The sequence below is a fragment of the Eublepharis macularius genome, chromosome 3 (assembly GCF_028583425.1).
Source record: "Eublepharis macularius isolate TG4126 chromosome 3, MPM_Emac_v1.0, whole genome shotgun sequence".
Taxonomy (NCBI): Eukaryota; Metazoa; Chordata; class Lepidosauria; order Squamata; family Eublepharidae; genus Eublepharis; species Eublepharis macularius.
Window position 1 is genome coordinate 143,144,002 of NC_072792.1, and position 21,216 is coordinate 143,165,217.

Genomic DNA, 21,216 nt, shown 5'->3' on the forward strand with positions numbered 1-21,216 from the left:
GTTCCGTGAGCATATTGGCATAGAAAGGGTTAATTGAAGGGTGCCAGTCCAGAGTTTTCATTTCTAAAATATTGTTCTGGAGTGTCTCTAACACATCCCAATGTTTTTTGTAGCACTGGCGTTTCTTTAGTGCCCGTTCCGGGCTGTTTTGTGCTGTCCCGGGAGCTTTTTGGCATGGAAAGGGTTAATTGAAGGGTGCCAGTCCAGAGTTTTCATTTCTAAAATATTGTTCTGGAGTGTCTCTAACACATCCCCCTCTTTTTTGTGGCACTGGCATTTCTTTAGTGCCCGTTCCGGCCTGTTCCGTCTCGTTCCGTCTTTTACCCTGTCCCTATTCACTATAAATTTTGCCAGATCCACGCATTGCCAATGTGATAGTGCTTAGAATAAATACCAAATGGGATTCAACTCCCCAAAAGATTAGCAGTTCAAGTACTCTTTATACATTGCACTTGCAGCTCACACGCCTTTTGCTCTCTCTGCCTACGTGCCAGAAGTCCATACTTGAGGTACAAGACAAGTAACGCTATCTACATTCGTAACTTTTAAAAAGAAAGCTACCTGCCCCTCCCTCCGTCGGTTCTGCTGGGAGTTGTAGTCAGAACGCCTTTCGTCAGCCACGCCATGCCAAGCGGCAGAACTACATTTCCCCAAAAGCCACGCTCCGGCCTGCCCCTCACCCCGCCGCGGCTGAAGTGAGGGCGGTTTCTCCTCGGGAGAGGCGGCAGTGGCTGCTGGTTCCGCAATGGCGCGACTACTGCGCGGGATGTGCGCTCTGGGCGCCCGAGAACTGGGGCTGGGCGCCGAGCCGCGCTGCTGCAGGAGCTTCTCTTCGGGCGGCTGGGAGCCGCCGGGGTCCCCGGGCAGCCTGGGCCGTGCTGAGTCGCGTCGGCGGCGAGCAGGGCTGGCTTGGGCTGCCGGCGCGGCGGCGGTGCTGGCCGGTCTGGGGCTGGCGCAGCGAGCGGAGATGGCACGACGGCAGAGTCAGCCCCGCGAAGAGGCCGAGGCGGGCGGGGAGGACGAGCTGGCGCGGCGCTGCGAGCGCTTCATGGCTGCGCCGGTGAGCGGGCTGGGCGCGCTGCGGAGCCGGCGTGGGGAGATGCGGAGCCGCATGGAGCTGCTCATCATGGAGACCCAGGGCCAGGTGTGCCGCGCCTTGGCCGAGCTCGACCGCGGCGCCTCTTTCACCGTGGACCGCTGGGAGAGGAAGGAAGGTGACCGGCTGCTGCGGGGAAGAGTCCCCTGCTGAGACGCTCGCCCTCGGCTCTCTTGTACTCCGCAGTAACTAGCCCGAAGTAGCCGCCCAGTTTCCCGGCCCTGCTCACGAGGCTGGCCTTGATTAGACACAGGGGTTCAGTACACGTTGGCTTAGTGTTTAATAGTCCAACCTGCCTCGAGTATTCTAGTGGGGAATGTGCCCTACGAGTGTCTTAAGTTAAATGCAAGACAGCCACACTGAGTTTCGTTGGGGTTACTTTGTGGTAAGTGTATGGAGGATTGGAGCCACAGGACTTTTGATAGCCTGTCTGCAACTCGCAGGCTTTCATTTGAAAGCCATAAATTGCTAAACCTGCACTGCAGTTCCTTCTTTGCTTGCAGATACGTGCTGAGTGGGTAATGGTGGTTTCATGACAAGCTAGTGCAAGGATGTTGAAGGCCTGTGTGTCTAATCTGCGTTGAATAACCGTACAAGTAATGCTGGTTATGCTTTTGTGTGGCTGGGTAACAGATGCAGAATCTGCCTTGGTTGTCCATGTTGTAGCTGCTACAGTAGTACAAAGAATGGGATTTCTTACTGTGAATTATGTACTTGTTGACCAGATGTGCTTACAGTTTGTGTAGATATAGATTTAGCTTCAGGTAGGTGACCATGTTGGTCTGTAGTGGAACAGCAAGATCTGAGTCGAGTAGCACCTTAGAGGCTAACAAGATTTTCAGGGTATAAGACTTTGAGAGTCAAAGCTCCCTTCTTCATATCAGTTTGACTCTCTGAAGCTTATGCCTTGAAAAACTTGTTGGCCTCTAAAGTGCTACTTGACTCAAGTGCTGCTGTGGATATAGAGGTTTTGACCTCATTCTTTTGTGTTATGAGCAAATGAATGTATAGCAGGGATCGTGACTGGTGAACCAAGATGGATTAGTTATTATAGAGTGCAAGAATGTTGTCTTTGTGAATGATAAAAAAAATCAAAGATAAGGAAATCACAGGTTTAGGGAAGGCTTACAATAACTCATATGTCGTACTTTTCTAGAGTGAGTTCTTTGTATGGCATCATGGTTGGGTATTTAGACAGCTTGATGCGCATGAGACAGAATCTTCTGTTGGTCTGTGTGCGTATATATACAGCGCTTCCATGGCTCCATATGATTACAGGGGCATTTAAACTGGGCTACTACCTATGAAAAACAGCTCAGTTTAAATAAGATGCTGTGTGAACTTCTGCATCACACCAAGCATCAAGCCCCTGATTCTGTGTATGACATGGACATTCCATAGGATCCTGTGTACTTACTTTATGATGGTGCAGCTTTTGAGTTAATATCCCTTGACAAATACCCCAGGGCAACAAATTAATAAAAGGTGAATAGGATGCCTTGTCCAAGAGAGGTGCATCCAGAGTTTTCCCTGAGCATTGTACATCATTGGTATCTGGCAAGTTTATGCTTCAAATTAATATTCAGTACAAAAATGAATCTTACACTTTTTAAAATACGTGACTAATGTTATGGTACCTAAAATATGAAGAATAATTCTGGAGGGGTAAATACCAGCTACCATAGCCCTGGTTCATTGAAGCATGTATTTCATATTAGGGGGTGTGTGAGGTTGGGAAGATAAGAATGGCCATTTTTGAAGTCTTATCTACCCTTCACAAATATGAGAGAGCTCCACCTCTTACAAAAAATACAAGGATTATTTTGTCATGATATATATATTTGATATATATATTTGATATATATATTTGTTATGAGCCTGCGAAAGCGGGGAGGGCGGAATACAAATGTAATAAATTAAATTAAATTAATGTTATGGTTGAAAGTTTTTTAGCATGTAAATATAAACTTGTCATTCCAGAAGTTAAGAGAAAAAACAAGTCACTGTTTTTCTTTTTTCTTAAGTAACGCATGTTCTAACTGCAGTCTTACTTCTTTAGTGGCAGAATGTAAATGTTCTCAACAAACTGAACATCTTCAATGGCACAGCCAGTCATGGTGAAATAGCAAACTTCAAAAAACTTAAGATGCATTGAATTTGTCATGTCTTAAGATATAAAATTATTATGGATAGTATGGATCAGATTTTTGTTCCTCATTCCACAGCAGTGCTACCAAATAGGATTTTTTTAAGGCAACGGATCCCATCCCAGATAAATGATCTTTGTGAACATTTGCATGGTATAAGCGGGTATATTAAAATTGGTTGACAGCACAAGAAAATGCTGTTTCTTGTATTGAACAGGTGGTGGAGGCATCAGCTGTGTTCTTCAGAATGGTGAAATTTTTGAGAAGGCTGGAGTCAACGTGTCTGTAGTGTTTGGCCACCTTTCTGAAGAAGCAGCGCAACAGATGAGAAGCAGGGGGAAGATGCTGAAAGCCAAGGACGGTAAGGCATAATTTTGTTTACAATTGTTTGAATGCAGTCCTACTAAATGTATATTTCAAAAGCAAGTGCCTAGACTTCCATTTTCTGTGGAGAGTTTTTAATTGTTTTGAAGAATTTAGTAAAGTTAGCTCTGCTTCTCATTCTTGGTGTGCCTGTGCAACAGAATGAAGTGATAAAATCCATGAACTGTACCACTGCAGGTGAAGGATACCATTTTAAAATGCTGCCTAATGAGAGGAACTAGTACATCAAGATTCTACCCCAGCCTTCTCCCTGCTGGTCAGATAATTCTTTCATGTAGGAAAGGATTCAGAAATATGAGCCCCCCACCATCAGTCTGAAGTGGGAGAGTCCATTCTGTCACTTCAGAACTCTTCAACCTCATTCTCACCTCAGTCTGCAGTATGTGTAGACAGGCATTCCACTGCTTTAGAAACGTGAGCTTTTTCTAAACTTTCCCTCCAAAACGGCTCTGGCCAGGTTGAGTATATAACAAATCCATAATAGTGGCAGTAGCTTGACTTAACCTTTGGCTCTGCATGATTACAGCTACCACAATATGAGTATGTAAACTTCCATCCTGTGTTGGTGAAGACTGTGGCCCCAGTTTATGGTCAACTGTCAGTTTCTTCTTGCTCCCACCAGAAATATTGCATGTTGTCATGTGCTCTTTTAACACCAATGCTTATCTCTTGCTAAAGCTGCTACTCTTTAGTATTAATAAAAGGAAAAGGTATAATCCAAAATTCTTGCTTTCTTCAGTCCAGTGTTCCTTTCTGTACATCAGTACCCTTAGATACACATATCAGAAACTGCTTAGGTTACTTGAATGAAGTTACTTGGAAATTCTCCTTAAGATTTTTTTTAACTTAAATGTTAATTTTTTAAAGAGACTGATTCAGTCCATTGCTTATAGGATTCAAGTTGTAGAACCAGAGCAGCAGCTAGAAAACTTTAGCACTAAAACAAGTTATATAATATTTCTATTGTTGACTATTCTTTTTGTGTATGTTGCTGTCTAGGAAAACTGCCTTTTTGTGCTATGGGGGTAAGCTCCGTTATTCACCCAAAGAACCCTTATGTTCCCACTATACACTTCAACTACAGATACTTTGAAATTGAGGAGGCGGATGGTAAGATCTGTGATTTATAATAAATGTAAAGAATAATGAAGACAATTTTCTAAAAGGACAAGCCTTGTACTGTATCAGTGGATTAAGAATCCCTTTGAAATTATTTTCTGAGTTGTACTAAAACCTTTCATATAGTATTGCATAAGATGAATTGTTTATGAATCTTTGGAATGAATGTTTTGCTCCTATATAATTCAGAAATCTAGGAAACGCTATGAAGCCATTGGTAGAGGTAACACAATGGTTTAAGCAGCTGTAAGATATCAAGGAAATTTGAGGAAACGTCTTTTAAGAACAAGGCTATGGCATTATTCATGATCTGTTTCTCACAGAATATAAACTTTACCAATCAAAGTAGTTTGGTATCTTAACACACATTCAAAAATGCATCTTTATTTAATTCTGGACTTTGTGTGCCACTACTGAACCATCAGGCTCCTAAGTCAGTGGAAAAAATAATATAAAATCTAACATGATAACATAACCCATTGGAAAACATAGCAGGAAGTCTAACCTAGGGGGTCAACAAATCCCAGGAGCCAGGTCACCGCGGACCTTAGAAATTTCATTGTAGTGCCTAGTATTTCAGCAGTGATTTTTATTTTAATGTCTCTCAGTGATCATCAGGAGCAGTACAAACTTACCAGAATATATTTTGCTGTATAAATATACATGTGCCTGAAGTCCTTGTCATTGCTTGTTTATATGTCAATTTTACATCAGTGGTGGTGGTAGATAAATTTGTTTCTTAACTAATTGCTTTCTGGACTAGCTCCAATATTCAATTAAATAGAGCTTTTTAGAGCAATAATGATGTTGTGAAACATTAGCGATAAGTTAGGTTAGAGGTTAGGGTTTTTTGTTGTGACGTAGTTACCCCATATATACTACAACAGTATTATCATAGCTGTAATACATTTATGAGAAACTGAATAATTTAGGGTTCATTTTTGTAGTTGCAATAATTTAAAAATATGATCATTAAAATACAAAACCTGAAGTTGGGAAAAATGAGTCTGGCTCCTAAATTTTTTAGGTGGCTTCTAGAGCCAAAGAAAATTTGTCAAGCCTGACCTATCTGCTTACAATAAAGCCAGTAAAAACAAAGCTGAAACTATAAATCTATTATGAGGGAGGGTAAGGGAAGGAACACTATAATCAAATAAACAAACACAATCAGTTTAATACTTGGTGAGCAAAAGTTATTTAACCCAGTGCCTGAAATTGAAAAGATCAGGTAGATGAGAATGGAAGATGTTCCATAAGTGAGAAGCCACTTATCTGGTAGCCATCCACCTTATTTCTGAATGCCAGTGCTTGTGTAGGCCTTAGCCAGTTTTGTGTAGTGGTTAAGAGCAGCAGGACTCTGATCTAGAGAACCAAGTTTGATTCCTCACTCCTCCGCTTGAAGCTAGCTGGGTGACCTTGGGTTAGTCACAGTTTCTTGGAGCTCTCTCAGTCCCACCCACCTCACAGGGTGATTGTCGTGAGGATAATAATAGCACACTTTGTAAGCTGCTCTGAATGGGCGTTAAGTTGTCCTGAAGGACAGTATATAAATCAAATGTTGTTGTTATAGCAGATGACTGACTTTTGACTTTTTCATGTATAAAAAATGACACACATATTTGAGCATTTTTCTGTACAGCTGTCTTCTTGATTTTTCCAAACTATTAGGGAGCTATTGTGGTCCTTTACTGCTTGGTTTCCCTTGGTCTTGTATAATATAATATAGTATGCATCCACCAGAAAATGTGTGATCAGGAGATGAGCCTGGCAGCCTTTCTTTTGGTTTTTTTTGCTTTTCTGATACGTTGTTTTTAGATTTGCCTTATCCAGACTTTTGGCATGTTAAAGGCTGCAAATTAAAATAAGTAGCAGTATTATGTAAGCAGTCTTCTCTTACTACCAGTGTCCTACAGAGATCCATAAAATGTATTGGCAAATTGTATAAGGCAGTTTAATTGTTATGGATGGGTCAGTAAAAATGCATATAGCGATTCTGATATTACTAGAATAAACAAGAAAAACCACCAGGTTCAAAGTTGAAATATATGGCAATAATATTTTTTCTGTAGGTTCAAAACAGTGGTGGTTTGGTGGTGGGACAGACCTTACTCCAACGTACTTGAATGAAGAAGATGCTGTTCATTTTCATAAAACTCTGAAGGAAGCCTGTGATCAGCACAATCCAGAACTATACCCCAAATTTAAGAAATGGTACGTTAGTAGTCCGAATCTTTTTTTACCCAGGGGATTGTTAGAAAACATCTTTAATTTTTAAATCTATTTTTACTCTCCCCCATAAACCTATTGGCTTGTTTGAATAACTCAGGATTTCAAAACTAATTTTCCTATGGAAGTCTTCCGTGGCCATCAGCTTTGCTGTACTTGAGCCACTGTAAAAAGTTACCTTTGTTAAAAAGTTTTTAATTTTGTTTCTTAAACATGCCACTTTTTTGAGATTGTTCTAAAATTGGCTTCTAGGTCCCAAATCCTGCATTTCCATCTTAAAGAGGAGTGCATGTAATCAACCCCCTCTTCCATGAAATAAGGGAGCTATGTAGACATGCTGTGTATAGTTTTTATGCTGAAATTGAATGGAACCAGGGAGATGTGATCCTTTCACCCCACCCACATAGGAGGAGAAGGTTACGGTCTTTGTACTTAGAGGCTTATTTTGGATTATGTAGCAATGTATTTCAAAATATGAGCAAAAGCTTACAGCCAATGTGTAGTGCTAGCAGTTTGTGACTCATTCCAAAGGAAACAAAATATCTGCTACTTGATTATTTGTTCACATTTTCAAGCATAAATGTCCTTGCCAATGTATGCATTGGGTATTTTAGATTTTAAGATTCCTTGACTTGACCGGTTGTTGGTTCTAGGTGTGACGACTATTTCTACATCAAACACCGTGGAGAACGAAGAGGGGTTGGAGGCATATTTTTTGATGATCTGGACTCGCCCTCAAAAGAGGAAGTCTTTCAGTTTGTTCAGAGCTGTGCCAAGGCCATCCTGCCTTGTTATATCCCCATTGTAAAGAAGCACTGTCACGACACATTCACACCAGAGGAAAAATTGTGGCAACAGATTCGTAGAGGGAGGTGAGTGACAGAGGTTGACAAGGAAAAAGGGTGTTTGGACCCTCAGTTGTATGTACTGAGGCTTCTAATGCACATCTTTCAACCCTGTTGTTAATCAGACATAATGTAACTCATTTGAAGTGGCTAAGAACCTTTTTCGTTAAGGTGGCATCAGCCCAAAGTTCACTAGAGTCAGTGTGATGTACTAATTAGAGTCTTATTAGGATCTGGGAGACCCAGGTTGAATCTCCACTCAGCCATGAAAGTTTGCTTCTTGACTTGGTGCTCCTAACCTACTGCACAGGGTTACTTTGAAGATAAAATGGAGAATGGAAAAACATTGTAAGCCACTTTGAGTCCCCGCTGGGGAGAAAGTGGGTATAAATGAAGAAAAATAATGTGCTATTTGTTGCTGAAAATCCATTGGGATAGCTGATTTCTTAGCCTGCTGTTTGTAAGTCAAAGTGTTAGTAAGTTCTGATTTGTCAAAGTGTTAGTAAGTTCTGATTCCCTTTAGAAGGATGGCTGTTTAATAAAGATCTGCGCACAAATTAACAAAGGATCTATATCTGAATTTATCTTCTGCCCCATTGCCATGGGCCATTGCTTTTTATTTTTTTAAAAAAAACAATTTACATGCAAAACAACCATCAGAAAAAATATATGCCATGGCCCATTGCTGATGGTGAGCAGTTCTTTTTAGAAGGTGAAGTCTTAGCAGAGTCTTAATTTTGCAAGATTAAGGCATTGTTCAAGATAAAACCATGTCACAGTACTTTGTGCCTCCTGATAAATCACATTATCTTCTGGGATTAGGCTAGGTGTGGGAGTTCAGTTGACTTCTGTTTTTCCTTGCACTAAGATAAGAAGGTCTGGGTTAACCACAAGAACCCCTCCTCTGTCTATCTCTGTCTTTACTGTGAATGGTTCTAAAGATAGTGATATACTGTGAAGACCATAAAATTAAGCATCATGCTTTGCAGCAGCTGAAACTGTCACCCTATCTTGTTATGTTCAGGTTTCTAATTAGAATAGATGTAGAATATAGTAAAGTTCAGTTTGGGGATTCAGAAGTCCAAATAGCACAAGTTGAAGCTTACACTTCTGTTAATTCCTTCCTTCCTTGCATTTTTGCTCTCTTTCCTGTCCCTGCCCCCATTACAAACTGCTAATTAATTGACAAGTTGTCCATAGAGGGTAAGTATTGTTTCCTGTTTATCTGAGCTCTTGATCCTCTGTCATATTGAGGAAAAGGTTGATTCCCCACTTAACTATCCCATCGTTGCATCAGATTCTGGATCAAACTATTTTGTAAACGTTGATGTGGATTTTGACCTCTTGCTCTCTTGACCAACCAGTTGTGGTTGATGTGGGTGTGTGATGGCTGCCAAAACAACAGTCATGTCTCAAACTCTAGATTTTGTGGGTTCAGTCTGAACATGTTCTTTCCTGTATCATCACTACTTTTTCCTCCTCCTCCTCCTCCATTGGACAGCAGTCAGAGAGTCAAGCTGCAAGACCAGGATGCCTACATTTCCCATCAAAACTTGAGGGAAGCTGACTAGTGTCCAACCTGTGTTAGGCGTCACTTGTGGTCCCGCTCTCAGTCTGCCCATCTTGCACTAGGGGGACAATACTGGATGGGTGGTTGTAAAAGTATTGAGATAATAGACTATTAAGTGAGTAGGAAAACTAAAGAGAGACAGATGGTAGTGAGGAAGAACATATTGGGTGCAATATATATAATGTAAAGTTTAATGTTATCAAAGCAACTTGAAATTAAACCACAAGAGGTATTTTAGTAGCTACTACTCTTCTCAGTAATTTGTAAATCAAGCCAAAGTGGTTTTGCAAAGGGAATTTATTTTTTACTGTTTTTTAAAAACACCTCATTCCTTTTGAATTAAAAAAGTGTATCTCTACCTACTGAGAGAACTCTTGATTCTCCTACCATCCATCATTTGGAACTTGGTGGCATATAGGCAGTATCTCAGTAAATCAACATTTTTTTCAGTTAGTGTTAAGTGCATCTGACTCTTCTGTATTGTGTTCATGTCTGTGCAAATGGGTCCTGACCATATTTTATCATGTGAGCATGGAATGGCACCATTGTATGCTTTCTGTAGAGAACATATTAGGGCAGGAACAGGAGAAGTAAAATAACTATAGTGGGGATGGCTGAACTGGATAGTTTCAGTGCAAGGCAGGAGTTGCACTGAACCTTCAAAATCTCTGGGTCCACAAGCATAAGGGCATAAAAGACTGGGGGAAAGCAGGGAGAGCTGCAGTTAGTGACAGAGCTACATAGAGGGGCCTCCTATGCTGTAACAGAAAGCAGTGAAAGAAGGCTAGTTTAAATGATAGCTTATACTGAAAGAAAACTGTTGTAATGCAAATGAGGCTTTCTGTATTTGGCTGTGGTATAGAAATGACAAAACTATGCCAAGGGCTTAGAGTAATTCTGTTTCCATTGGGATTGGGCATACTTATTTGAGAGTCCATTCATACTGCTTATTTGGTAATGTTATTTCTCTGCAAATGTGGAAATCAGGTATTGGGTACAGAGTGTGGTAGCTCAAGATTCTCTGTTTTCATTTTTAATGGCAGAGCGAGGGCTTCATAATGTGTGGATAATGTGTAGTGAATTCTCAAAAGCCAGAGAAGAGATTGAGCAGGATTTGCATGGCCAGGTAGGGAGCACTGCCATGCCCTATGCAGCTCCTTACCTTTTGACCACTAGCAAAGCCAAAATCAATTATGCCTAAACACAGATTTCTCTGTCAGCATTTCTTTTGTATAGAATTTTGGCTTCTCAGGCATAGGTGCATCCTTGATGACATCCTCCTGTAACAGCATCTCTTTCTTGTGTTCGCCAACAGGTATGTGGAATTCAATCTTGTGTATGACAGAGGCACCAAATTTGGTCTTGCCACACCAGGATCTAGGATTGAAAGTATACTTATGTCTTTGCCACTCACTGCCAGGTAAGAGCACAATCACAGTTAGACAAGCATTCCTTGATAGAAAGCTGGCTAGATCTCTTCTTCTTTTTATTGTAAGTAAAATACCACTGCAGTAAAACTATCAGCCTGATCCAGTTTTGATCCTTTTGTAACTAACCTTATGCAACAAGCCTTGATGCACATCCCATTTATGCTGAAGAATACATTGAGCCAGTTCAGGGAGGCTCAGCTAAAGGGCACATCCAGTTAAGTATCTCCATCTATTTGGATTTCTATTGCTGAATGTGCTGCCCTGCTTGTTAGACACTCAAGCAGACTGCTGCAGCTGTCTATATTGTTTGAGCTGTGTTCCCTTATCGGACCTTCTGTACACTTGATGCTGTACCATTACTGGCTGTTGCGTTAATCTGAATCTTTAGTGTGGTGGAAGGAGAGAAGCAGGCTCCTGGAGCTCTTCATTGACGCAAGTGGGAATGTTTTTACCTGCATCCCTTCTTTCATATGCAGAATGTTACACTGGCATGGGGGTGGGGTGGGGTGGGGTGGGGGAGTGGCTGCAAGCCCTGATCAAATAGAAGATTCTAGCTAAGGTCTGCTGTTTTGCCAGCTTCAATACTAATCTGCCTTTTAATTTTGAACTGTTAGTCTCTAGCTCATCGTGCTAGAATATCATTTTGCTGTGCCAGCACAAGATGGATTTTGAAACAGTTCTAAACCACCCACAGGGCATATCTTAGGTATATGATCTCTCTGTAAAATGTGTAAAGTTACCATTTATTTAAATACAAACAAACCACTAGCATTGATAAATGTTTAGTATGTTGCAGAGGAGTTAGCCGTTTTAGTCTGTAGTAGCAAAATAGTAGAGAGTCCAGTAGCACCTTTAAGACTAACCAACTTTACTGTAGCATAAACATCTGATTTGATGCATCTGACAAAGAGAACTGTGGTTCTCGAAAGCTTATGCTACAGTAAAGTTGGTTAGTCTTAAAGGTGCTACTGGACTCTACAGTTTTGTTTAGTATGTTGTGATCAAAACCATGCCCTCCTACTTGTAGAAAGAGAGAAATAGTTCTTAATGATACAATATTAAGTGGGAGAAGTCTAACACCTATATTTTTCTCCCTCTTCCTATACGCAGGTGGGAATATATGCATTCGCCTCCAGCAAATTCCAGGGAAGCAAAAATTCTAGAAGTTTTGCGCCAGCCAAAAGATTGGGTGCATTGACCAGCAGCCTCGACTGTGTATGTTCAGCCATGGGAAAGGATAGGGACTCCTGCCGGCTCACTTTATGAACTGTCATTGTGTGGCAGTTAATCTTTATCTACTTGTTCTTTTATCATGTGCCTTAGAAATAGTAATTTGTCATATATTCGTGTTCTCTTAAAAGGCCAGAAGGTGCATCAGTTGCAGCCTCTTGGGAGATTCACTGACATTTGTACCTTGCACTTAAATCTGGAACAAAAGGGCTCACTGAGGTGCACCCAGAATGTGATCCAGCTCAGAGTAATATCAAGTGCTCTGAGCTAAGTGTTTTCAGACCTACAAGGGACCATCTGAAATTTACACGTCTTAATTGACGCTGTTTACAAAATGTATTGCCTGATAATACTTGTCTGTGAAATCATATTCAAAGAGAGTTTGTACATTCATTTGACCTATGATAATTTTTTGGATATGAAGTGCTGCATGGAAACCTCTACCCCAAGGACAGTGCTGTAGAACTTGTAAACTGTGAGCAAAAGATGTCAGCTAGCAGTGTAGTGGGTTTTTGTCATTAAGGAAAGCATGAACTACTATAGCACAGATCAGGCCCAGAAACCTTACGAGCTCCTTAGGAGCAGGAGCCTAGAGCCACCCTCTGCATAGTCTGACTACTCAGTAGCTGAGACGGAATCTTCATTTTTAACCAATACCATCAACTTTTGCTACAATATTTATTATTTTTTTATCAAAGGCTTGTAATTTTACACGTAGCAAAACTGCTGTAAGACAGGAGCATAACAATCTGCAAAAAAAAATTCTGCCTGACATCTGTTATCCTTTTAGAAATTATCAACGCTTCTCACATTTTGCTAGTGTTAATTGAAAAAGGCAGCAATTTCAGGTTCCTGTGTCTAATCCACTACCACAATCAATTAATCTATAAACTATTGTTACGTGCATACATACACAAGGCTGTGTGGTGTGTGTTCATGCTTGATCTTATAAATGTTGGTCTTGCAAACCACTGAAGACTGGATAGTTGGCAGAAAGGTTTTTTTTACTCTTTAAGCATCTTTTATCCGGTGCAGGTTTTTCTAAAGTCGCATATCTCTTTGCCACTGAGGCTTGAAGATTGTGGGCTTGGACTGGGATGTAATACCACTTGCCGAAAAAAGTTGTTTCAGGAGCAGTGGTAACTTAAACCAATTTCAAAGTGGCACTTAAGTTTGTTTGTTTTTGTATTTCCCACAACTATAAATAAAATGAAAAAAAAATTGTACATGCATTTTTAAACGGCTGTTTTCCACTCTCCTTCAGTAACACTGTTTACAAGTGGCTCATTCCAAACAAAACATTTTTGTCATTTTTGAAATTGCTGTAGAGCTGTGAGTCAGTGAAAGCACACTAGAAATGTATATGCTAGATCTCTGATCTAGTAGTTGCACAGATGAGTATTGCACAGACAAGGACAAAAGATACCTCTGATCTTAGTCAGTTATCCTGAAATTAAAATACTTACTGTTTCCTTTTTTTTTTTTACTTGGTTTGTTCCAAACCCTGGAGTAAGCGTGTAGGAATCACTGCAGTACATTCTAATGTGTCTTGCATTCAAAATAAGAGTCTTGGGGTACCTTCAAGACTAATGTGTGGTGTACCCTTCCATGAGCCGTTGCCTACTTTGTCAGAAGTGTGTGCACAAACACCCTGGAATTTGGATGGTTTTTTAAAAACTTTATAGAAAAGGTATGAAAATAGAAAGTGCATAATAAAAGATTATACAAACACTACATTTGGAATTTGGATTGTTGTTGGATATCCTATGTTATCAATAAGGGAGGGTGTCTGTCTTCAGAATTTTTAGCCAAATGACATTGAACTTTTTCAAAGATGTTCGGAATCTCAGAGCTGCTTCCAGCTCTAACCTGTTAGATGTAAAATTGACCGTTTTAGAGCTGCAGTTACTGTAAAGCAGGAATTGTGTGAGGAAATTGAATGTTTGTAATACTTAGTTAGCAAATGCTTCTGAACTAATATGCATAGGATCTTTCTCCATGAGCCTCATAGTAATTGGAAAAAGGAAGACTTGCATGAGTAATCTTTACCTGCTGTTTCACATGTTCCTTGATCCTCTGTATTTTAAAACATCCATTGGTTTATTGTTGAAGGCTTTCACGGCCGGAGAACGATGGTTGTTGTGGATTTTCCGGGCTGTATCACCGTGGTCTTGGCATTGTAGTTCCTGATGTTCCACCAGCAGCTGTGACTGCCATCTTCAGAGGTGTAGCACCGAAAGACAGAGAACTGTCAGGAACCACAATGCCAAGACCACGGTGATACAGCCTGGAAAATCCACAACAACCATCCATTGGTTTCTTCATTTGATACAGAAGATGTGTTAGTGGAGGGATGAGGATAGCAAATGGAGTCATTGGGTATGATGCACACCAAAACTTTTGTCATGTTATTAAAGGAACCGTATGCTCAGTAGGCTTCCCTGTTGCACTTTGACACCAACGTGTATTTGGCAATATTTGAATGTACTCATACAATGCACTTTGCATTACCTTTGCTTTTTGGATCTGAAAAAAATGCACTTGCAATTAATTTTAAAGCACTGCTTTTAAAAGTATTCTGCACTCTGTGGGGGAAAACCCCACTTTTTAAGAGGTTTCTCTTAACCCTCCAATCACCATCTTTTCTCTGCTACAGCTCTCAGGAAATAAATGAGGGGAGGAGATTTTCCATGAAATATTTCAGTGAACAACATTTTGTACTTGCTGTCTGTGAAGCTGAATAAAATTGGTAGTACAAATATATCTCTTGTTTTATTTCAAGGTGCAAGGAGGAAACACTTCTGATAATGTTGACTGAAAGTAGTTAGTCTTGATGCAAAGTAGCAGCTGCTCTTATCACCCTCCTCCCAATGGTCATCATTGGTCCTGATCTGGGCCGTCCCTGCTCAGTCTGTGCATTGGTTGACTAAACTAACACAAGATGCTGTTAAACTAGAGAAGAGTCCTAGAATGGACAGGACAACTAAAGCCTTGGAAAGGCTTCCCTGGGGAATCTGCTGGAGCTTACAGAGAAAGGATCCAGAGGAGTTAGCCATGTTAGTCTGTAGTAGCAAAGTAGTAAAGAGTCCAGTAGCACCTTTAAGACTAACCAACTTTACTGTAGCATAAGCTTTCGAGAACCACAGTTCTCTTCATCAGATGCAGAGAAAGGAGTGAACTAAGAACAGATTTATTGACTCTCTGCCCCCGTCTTTCACCCAAATGAGGACCCCAAACTGTTTTACATTGTTCTCAGCCTTTTGTCTTCATAACACCCTTGTGAGGTGGGGCAGCCTAAAGTGTGTGTGACTGGCCCAAACTTCCATGGCAGACTGGGGATTTGAACCTACATCTCCCAGATCCTAGCTGGTGACTAACCACTACACTATAGCATCTTGGGTCTCCCATTATTTTTCCACAGCTGTGGGTGAAACATTAGTCAAACTTAATGTTTTTACAGCAGCTGGGCGTTTTCTCAGCTCTGTTTCAATGGCTTGTTCTGAGCGGTCTGTTGTGTCCCTCCATGTGCTGCTCAGACACAGAGCTTGGCTGGATTTACAAGCCTGCTTAGGTAAGGGCAGGGCTTCAGATCAGAGCTTCTGTGCCTTCCAGTTGCAGCTATCACAGGAACATTTCCAAAGGTTTTTTTTTAAAAAGCAGAGGATTGCAGAAATCAGAGTGACAGACCTTGTTAATTATGACACATTCCTTGTCATTAGTATTTTGTTTATTTTTAATTAACATTTATAGACCACCTCTCTCACTGAAGCCCCAGAGAGATAGTGCTTTGTACATCAATGCAATCAACAGGACCGCCAATAAGCAGCGAAATAGGATCAAGAGTGTGGAAATCTGAAGGCAAGCAAAAAGATTAACGTGCATGTTAATGCAGAGATCCCATAGTAGACTAATACATACAGCAACTCAAAAGTATTTCCTATACATAGTAGTATACATTTCCTATACACAGTCCCTAACCGTTTACCCACATCCCTATCACCTACGTAACTTACCTCTTGAATAACTCAGTTTTGCGTCGTTTGCAGGAAGCCAGGAGAGTGGGAGCTTTCCTGACCTCCCCTGGAACCTGCACCCACCACCGTGGAAGGTGCACAAAACCCAAGAACCAGCCGCTCTTGATTTTTGCCCAGAGTGGCGCTTGCGCAGAAGGCCCTGCTCAGACGAGAGAAGCTGTCCTCGCCGAAGCAGACGGGATCTCAAGCACGCGTTGCTCGGAGAAGCCAAGCGTTAACTTGTATCCCTGTCCGCCTGGCATCGAAGACTCTCAGGAATTCATTCCTGATTCGTTTCAATGCAATGTTCTGTGAAATGAAACCTAATTCTGCGGCACCTTCAAAGTCGAACAGGTAGTTTGTGACACAGAACCTTACGCTGAAATCTGAAGCTATAACTAGATTCGTTTTTCTGTTTTGTTTTGTTGCAGCAAACTATTGGCATTTGTTTCTAGCTCTCGCCCTTTATAAAATTCTGCAGATAAATGAGATTGTCTTTCGTGACATGCTGGTGATGTAGGCTTCTTCACAACCAATTTGCCAAGTCCACAGTGGCGCGCCGTGATCGTATAGTGGTTAGTACTCTGCGTTGTGGCCGCAGCAACCTCGGTTCGAATCCGAGTCACGGCAAGATATTTTGTGAGGAATCCCTTCTTTTTCGGCCCTTCTTTTTAATGCCTTTCAGGTCTAATTTTGTTTCCTTCTTTCCCTTTATAGGTATGATTATCCCACCATTCAAAGATCTGATTTAGAGACGCAAACTTCTTTTCCTGACTACTTTTAAAAGAATGACATTTGGTAGGTTAGGGATAAAATACCGAAGAAACTACAGAGATTTTGTGTATGTTCTTTCATAAATATATATCAGAACGACGAGACAGAAACGGACATTGCCTTTTGCGAAATTCACCCTTAAGAAATAAACAGACAGCCATAGTTTGCTAAAGTAGGAAAAGGGAAAGGCAATTTATATCGTTAGAATTCTACGTAGAGGGTTTTTTTTTTTTTTTGAGGAAAAAATACCTGGCCCGTACGGGGATCGAACCCGCGACCTTGGCGTTATTAGCACCACGCTCTAACCAACTGAGCTAACCGGCCTGTTGTGGTCGCACTGTTCTTCATTTCCCTCTTGCAGAAAACTAACGATGCTGCAATTTTTCTTTTAAACCGGACAGTTTACCTTTAAGTTAACTCCGATCTCAAAAATTAGATCATAACTTAGATCACATTTTTTTCATGCAGAATGATAAAGTGGGACTGTCATCATAAAAAAAAGAAAGAGACACGATCAGACTAGCGGCTCCTACAGTCCTTGAACTAGAACAGAGTTACCAGGAAAAAAGTGGAAAGTTTCACTATTTTATTCCATTATTTCCTGAGTGACCTTGCCAAGAATGCCTTGCTAGCTCACAAACCCGTTACAAACAAAACGTGTTCCTCCCCGCAGCTTGTTTATCCACGGTTTCAAAGAAGAGCGAGCCAGCCGGAGGCTGCTTTAATCTCCCCGCAAGAGGGGGAGTGGGCATAAAGTTAAATGCAGCCATTCAGATGCGCTGAAATCAGTATAAAGGAAATTATTTCAAATCATCAGCCTGGGAACTGGGGAAGGCTGCATCAACCACAAGGAAAGCAGGGAATTCAGAGTTTTAGAACAAACCCGTTCAAAAGGTTGAGTGATTTTATCAGCGGATACGACTGTTCGTATTTCAAAACAAGCATTTACGAACAGTAGTGATCTATGAATAACTGGTTTTTACTAGGCTTTAATATCCAAAGAAACGCAAAGAACTACGGAGACGGAAAATTGTACGGTAAACATTTATTCATTTATTCTTTAGAGGGCGTTTTTTCGAATTTATGATGCAACTGAAGGCGCCGTGGCTTAGCTGGTTAAAGCGCCTGTCTAGTAAACAGGAGATCCTGGGTTCGAATCCCAGCGGTGCCTTAATGGTCTTTCATTCTTGTGTTTTTTAAATTCATCTCATTTATTTCTAAATATTAAATTTACAACAAAATGAGATCCCCAGTTATTGGTAATTTCATCATTGTATGGGTGAATACAAGCCCCTCTGGGTCATCTAGTTGGGCATCCTGTTTCAAGCAGAGGTCAAACTCCCCAAAATAGCTCATCTGTCATGGCTATCCTCCATGATTTTGCCTTTTAAAGCTATCTAAGCTAGTGGCCATAGTCATAGCTTGTACAATATAATTTTTTGAGATGGGACGACCACCTCCGCTCAGTGTTGTAACTGTGATTGCACCATAAATCTACCCATGGGCATGAATGTACCAGCCATTTTATTTGGAGACCTTCTACTAATCCCTACCATAAATTTTTCCTCTCTCATTGCTACTGTACATTGAGTCTGCTTTTTCTCTGAGCTATTCACTCTAACCCAAGATCTTTTTCCTAGTCAGGCACTGCCAGCTCAGACCTCATGAGTATATATATTGAAGTTGGAACTTCTTTTGTCCCGGGGTTAATTGACTTTACACTTACCTACAATGAACCTAATATAACAGAAACCACTAATGTAACTGTGTTGCAAATTGTGCTCTTTGATTCCAGCTGCCCTGATCTTCTTGGAGGAAGTGTGGGTAAAAATTAGACATTCGTTCAGCAAAAGGGAGAAAGCACAGTGCTATATTGAAGCTTCAAAGATGCTGTGCTTCCTCCCCTACACAAACAGAGGAAAGGTATCCATATCACAAATCCTAGAAGATGATGGTAAGGAGACATCAGCATTTGGACACCCTCCTCCAAATACCCCAGATATGCACTCCTACCTTTACTGAAAGGTGTTTGCACTCCTACCTTTACTGGGGTGTTTGGAGGAGGGTGTCCTCCATGAAGTTAAATGGAGCCACTCTGGCTCCAGCTAACTGAAGACTAGCCCTTCTCACAACATGTCCATTTCCACCAGGTACTTCTATAGCATTTGACAGAGAGCTCCACTGGGCTAGAAAGTCAAGGTCCTTGCCTAGTCAGGTGTCACTGAGATATGGCCTGCTTTTGCCAGGTCTTGAAATTCATATTCAAGTTCCTTCTTTGGCCAATGTCATCTGGAACTAGTGATGTGATGAGAGCCAGTTTGGTGTAGTGGTTAAGAATGCGGGACTCTAGAGAACTGGGTTTGATCCCCCACTCTTCCAACTGAAGCCAGCTGGGTGACCTTGGGTCAGTCACAGCTTCTAGCTCTCTCGGCCGCACCCACCTCACAGGGTGTTTTGTTGTGGGGATAATAATGACATAGTTTGTAAACCACTCTGAGAGGGTGTTAAGTCATCCTGAAGGGCAGCATATAAATCGAATGTTGTTATGATGGTGGTGGTGGTGGTGGTGGTGGTATTGTAAGTTCTCTATTAGCACTAGAGCTTGGTCTCTGATATACATTATAATATATATTGTATTTTATATATATTACTTAGTTCTTCAGACACCATCTCTAACAATAGTGGCCCCAGGATGGGTAATGGCCACTGTGAAGAGAGTACATACAGAGACCTCATCCTGAATCTGAACATGGGTCCATCAAGATCAGTATTGTTTATTCAGAGAAGTAGCTTCCCAAGATATGAAAGATATCACACACGACATGATCCCTTTAACTAGAGATGCTAGGGACTGTACCTGGAGCCATCTGCATGCAAAGCAAACCATTTAGCGGTCAGAGTCCCTCTCAAGACAAAAAGGGAGGTAAACAGGGAGAGGCCTTTTCTTCAACTGTGGCAGGCCCTCTCCTCTGAGGGGTCAAAACGCTTGACGTGAATTCAAAGCCCAGGGAAGGAGATCTTTTTATGACTTGCTGGTCCACGGTCAGTTTATGGCTTCTGACTGAATGGCTTAATATTAATAGTTCTAATGTCTGTTTTTAAACGTTTTGTTGTATTGCTGTTTTTACCTTGTGAGCCACCTCGAGCAGGCTTCTGGAGAGGCAGCATATCCCCCCTTCAAATAAACAGTATATTCAAATCAATCCAGAATAATTAAATAATAAAACTCCTCTATGCTGAAGTCTCCCGCCTAGTCGGAAGGGTGGTGACAGACAGGCGGTGTGTTCAGGGCCAGGGCTCAGGGCCGTCCTTCCGCGCGCTCAGGGGCTTCTCCCCTGCCTCGTGTTCAGGCAGCCTCGAACCAGGAAAAAAGACTCCTGCCCCTTTAAGAGTTCCACACAAGGGAAATTGTGCCCGGGGAACTTTCAGGGCCTTTTGTGCACCTAGCAAAGTTTGCCGCGGTGCATCTTGGCTCTTCTGTCCCTGGCCGCTATCGCGCTGCCGCCGAGAGTATGCCAATAAAGGGTTAATGCTGTTGTAGCAAAGCAAAGAAACGCTGCGATCCAGCCGTTAGCAGACTCGGGCATCCTTCGGTGCATCGCAGCAGATACTTTCTACCTTTGGTAACTGCCTCCAGTGCGTGGCTTTGACGGTCTTGCGTATGACTACAGACCCCGCTCTACTTAAACTGATTAGAACTCGTAATAACAGCGACCCATTCTAGTTTCATAATCTTTTCCGGTCTGTAAACGTTATGCATTGCATCCGCAGATTTAAAACAGTCTAAAAGAATTTTTTTAATTTAAAGTCATTTTCGTTTAATCATAATTGCTGGAGAAGTTATTTTATAGTTAACAAAATATATTTGTCAGAAGTGGGATTCGAACCCACGCCTCCAGGGGAGACTGCGACCTGAACGCAGCGCCTTAGACCGCTCGGCCATCCTGACATTTAGACAAAGTGTCTGCCACACATTTACTAGTACTCAATGCCTACCTGAAATTCTAGCAATTCATAACAACCATAGAATTTATTTTATAATTCTACTTTGACAAACTATTGACCACTTTCCAAAATGTTCCTGCCAGGCCACCATTCCTTAAAACACATAATTCGGAAACTTTATTTGCATCTTGGATTTGACACTTGTCCAGAATGAATTCTGTGGGCTCCTTATGCTTTTGCAACATTGCCTCTGGTTCCCCTGTTCATTCTTGCATAGCACATGGGCAGAATTAGCTGTTTATTGTTTGGATCTTATTGGTATAACATCCCCAGTTCTGACCCTTAATCTTTTAATTAAATGTGAGCAGTATTGTATAGTGGTTAGTGTGTCAGACTAGAATCTGGGAGACCCTGCCTTAAGTCCCCACTCTGCCATG

The 21,216-nt window shown here is 41.4% G+C and overlaps 1 protein-coding gene and 4 non-coding genes across 5 annotated transcripts; 3 read left to right on the plus strand and 2 right to left on the minus strand.

Moving 5' to 3' along the window:
• Positions 1 to 712: 712 nt before the first annotated feature.
• Positions 713 to 14,810, plus strand: CPOX (coproporphyrinogen oxidase). The gene is made up of 7 exons (XM_054974769.1): positions 713 to 1,214; positions 3,461 to 3,604; positions 4,627 to 4,737; positions 6,816 to 6,957; positions 7,626 to 7,844; positions 10,703 to 10,807; positions 11,928 to 14,810. Exons 1-7 carry the CDS (start codon positions 746 to 748, stop codon positions 12,013 to 12,015), a joined length of 1,278 nt encoding a protein of 425 aa, XP_054830744.1. The 5' UTR covers positions 713 to 745; the 3' UTR covers positions 12,016 to 14,810.
• Positions 14,811 to 16,618: 1,808 nt separating this feature from the next.
• Positions 16,619 to 16,690, plus strand: TRNAH-GUG (transfer RNA histidin (anticodon GUG)). The gene has a single exon. It is a non-coding gene; the product is annotated as a tRNA-His (tRNA).
• Positions 16,691 to 17,084: 394 nt separating this feature from the next.
• Positions 17,085 to 17,158, minus strand: TRNAI-AAU (transfer RNA isoleucine (anticodon AAU)). Its single transcript has one exon. It is a non-coding gene; the product is annotated as a tRNA-Ile (tRNA).
• Positions 17,159 to 17,931: 773 nt separating this feature from the next.
• TRNAT-AGU (transfer RNA threonine (anticodon AGU)) lies at positions 17,932 to 18,005 on the plus strand. The gene has a single exon. It is a non-coding gene; the product is annotated as a tRNA-Thr (tRNA).
• A 2,695-nt stretch (positions 18,006 to 20,700) lies between these two features.
• TRNAL-CAG (transfer RNA leucine (anticodon CAG)) lies at positions 20,701 to 20,783 on the minus strand. The gene has a single exon. It is a non-coding gene; the product is annotated as a tRNA-Leu (tRNA).
• Positions 20,784 to 21,216: the final 433 nt, after the last annotated feature.

Coding starts and splice junctions, on each gene's coding strand:
- CPOX (XM_054974769.1), top strand. CDS start 746: ATGGCGCGACTACTGCGCGGGATGTGCGCTCTGGGCGCCCGAGAACTG. Junction 1,215..3,460: donor CCGCTGGGAGAGGAAGGAAG/GTGACCGGCTGC, acceptor TGTATTGAACAG/GTGGTGGAGGCATCAGCTGT. Junction 10,808..11,927: donor TCTTTGCCACTCACTGCCAG/GTAAGAGCACAA, acceptor TCCTATACGCAG/GTGGGAATATATGCATTCGC.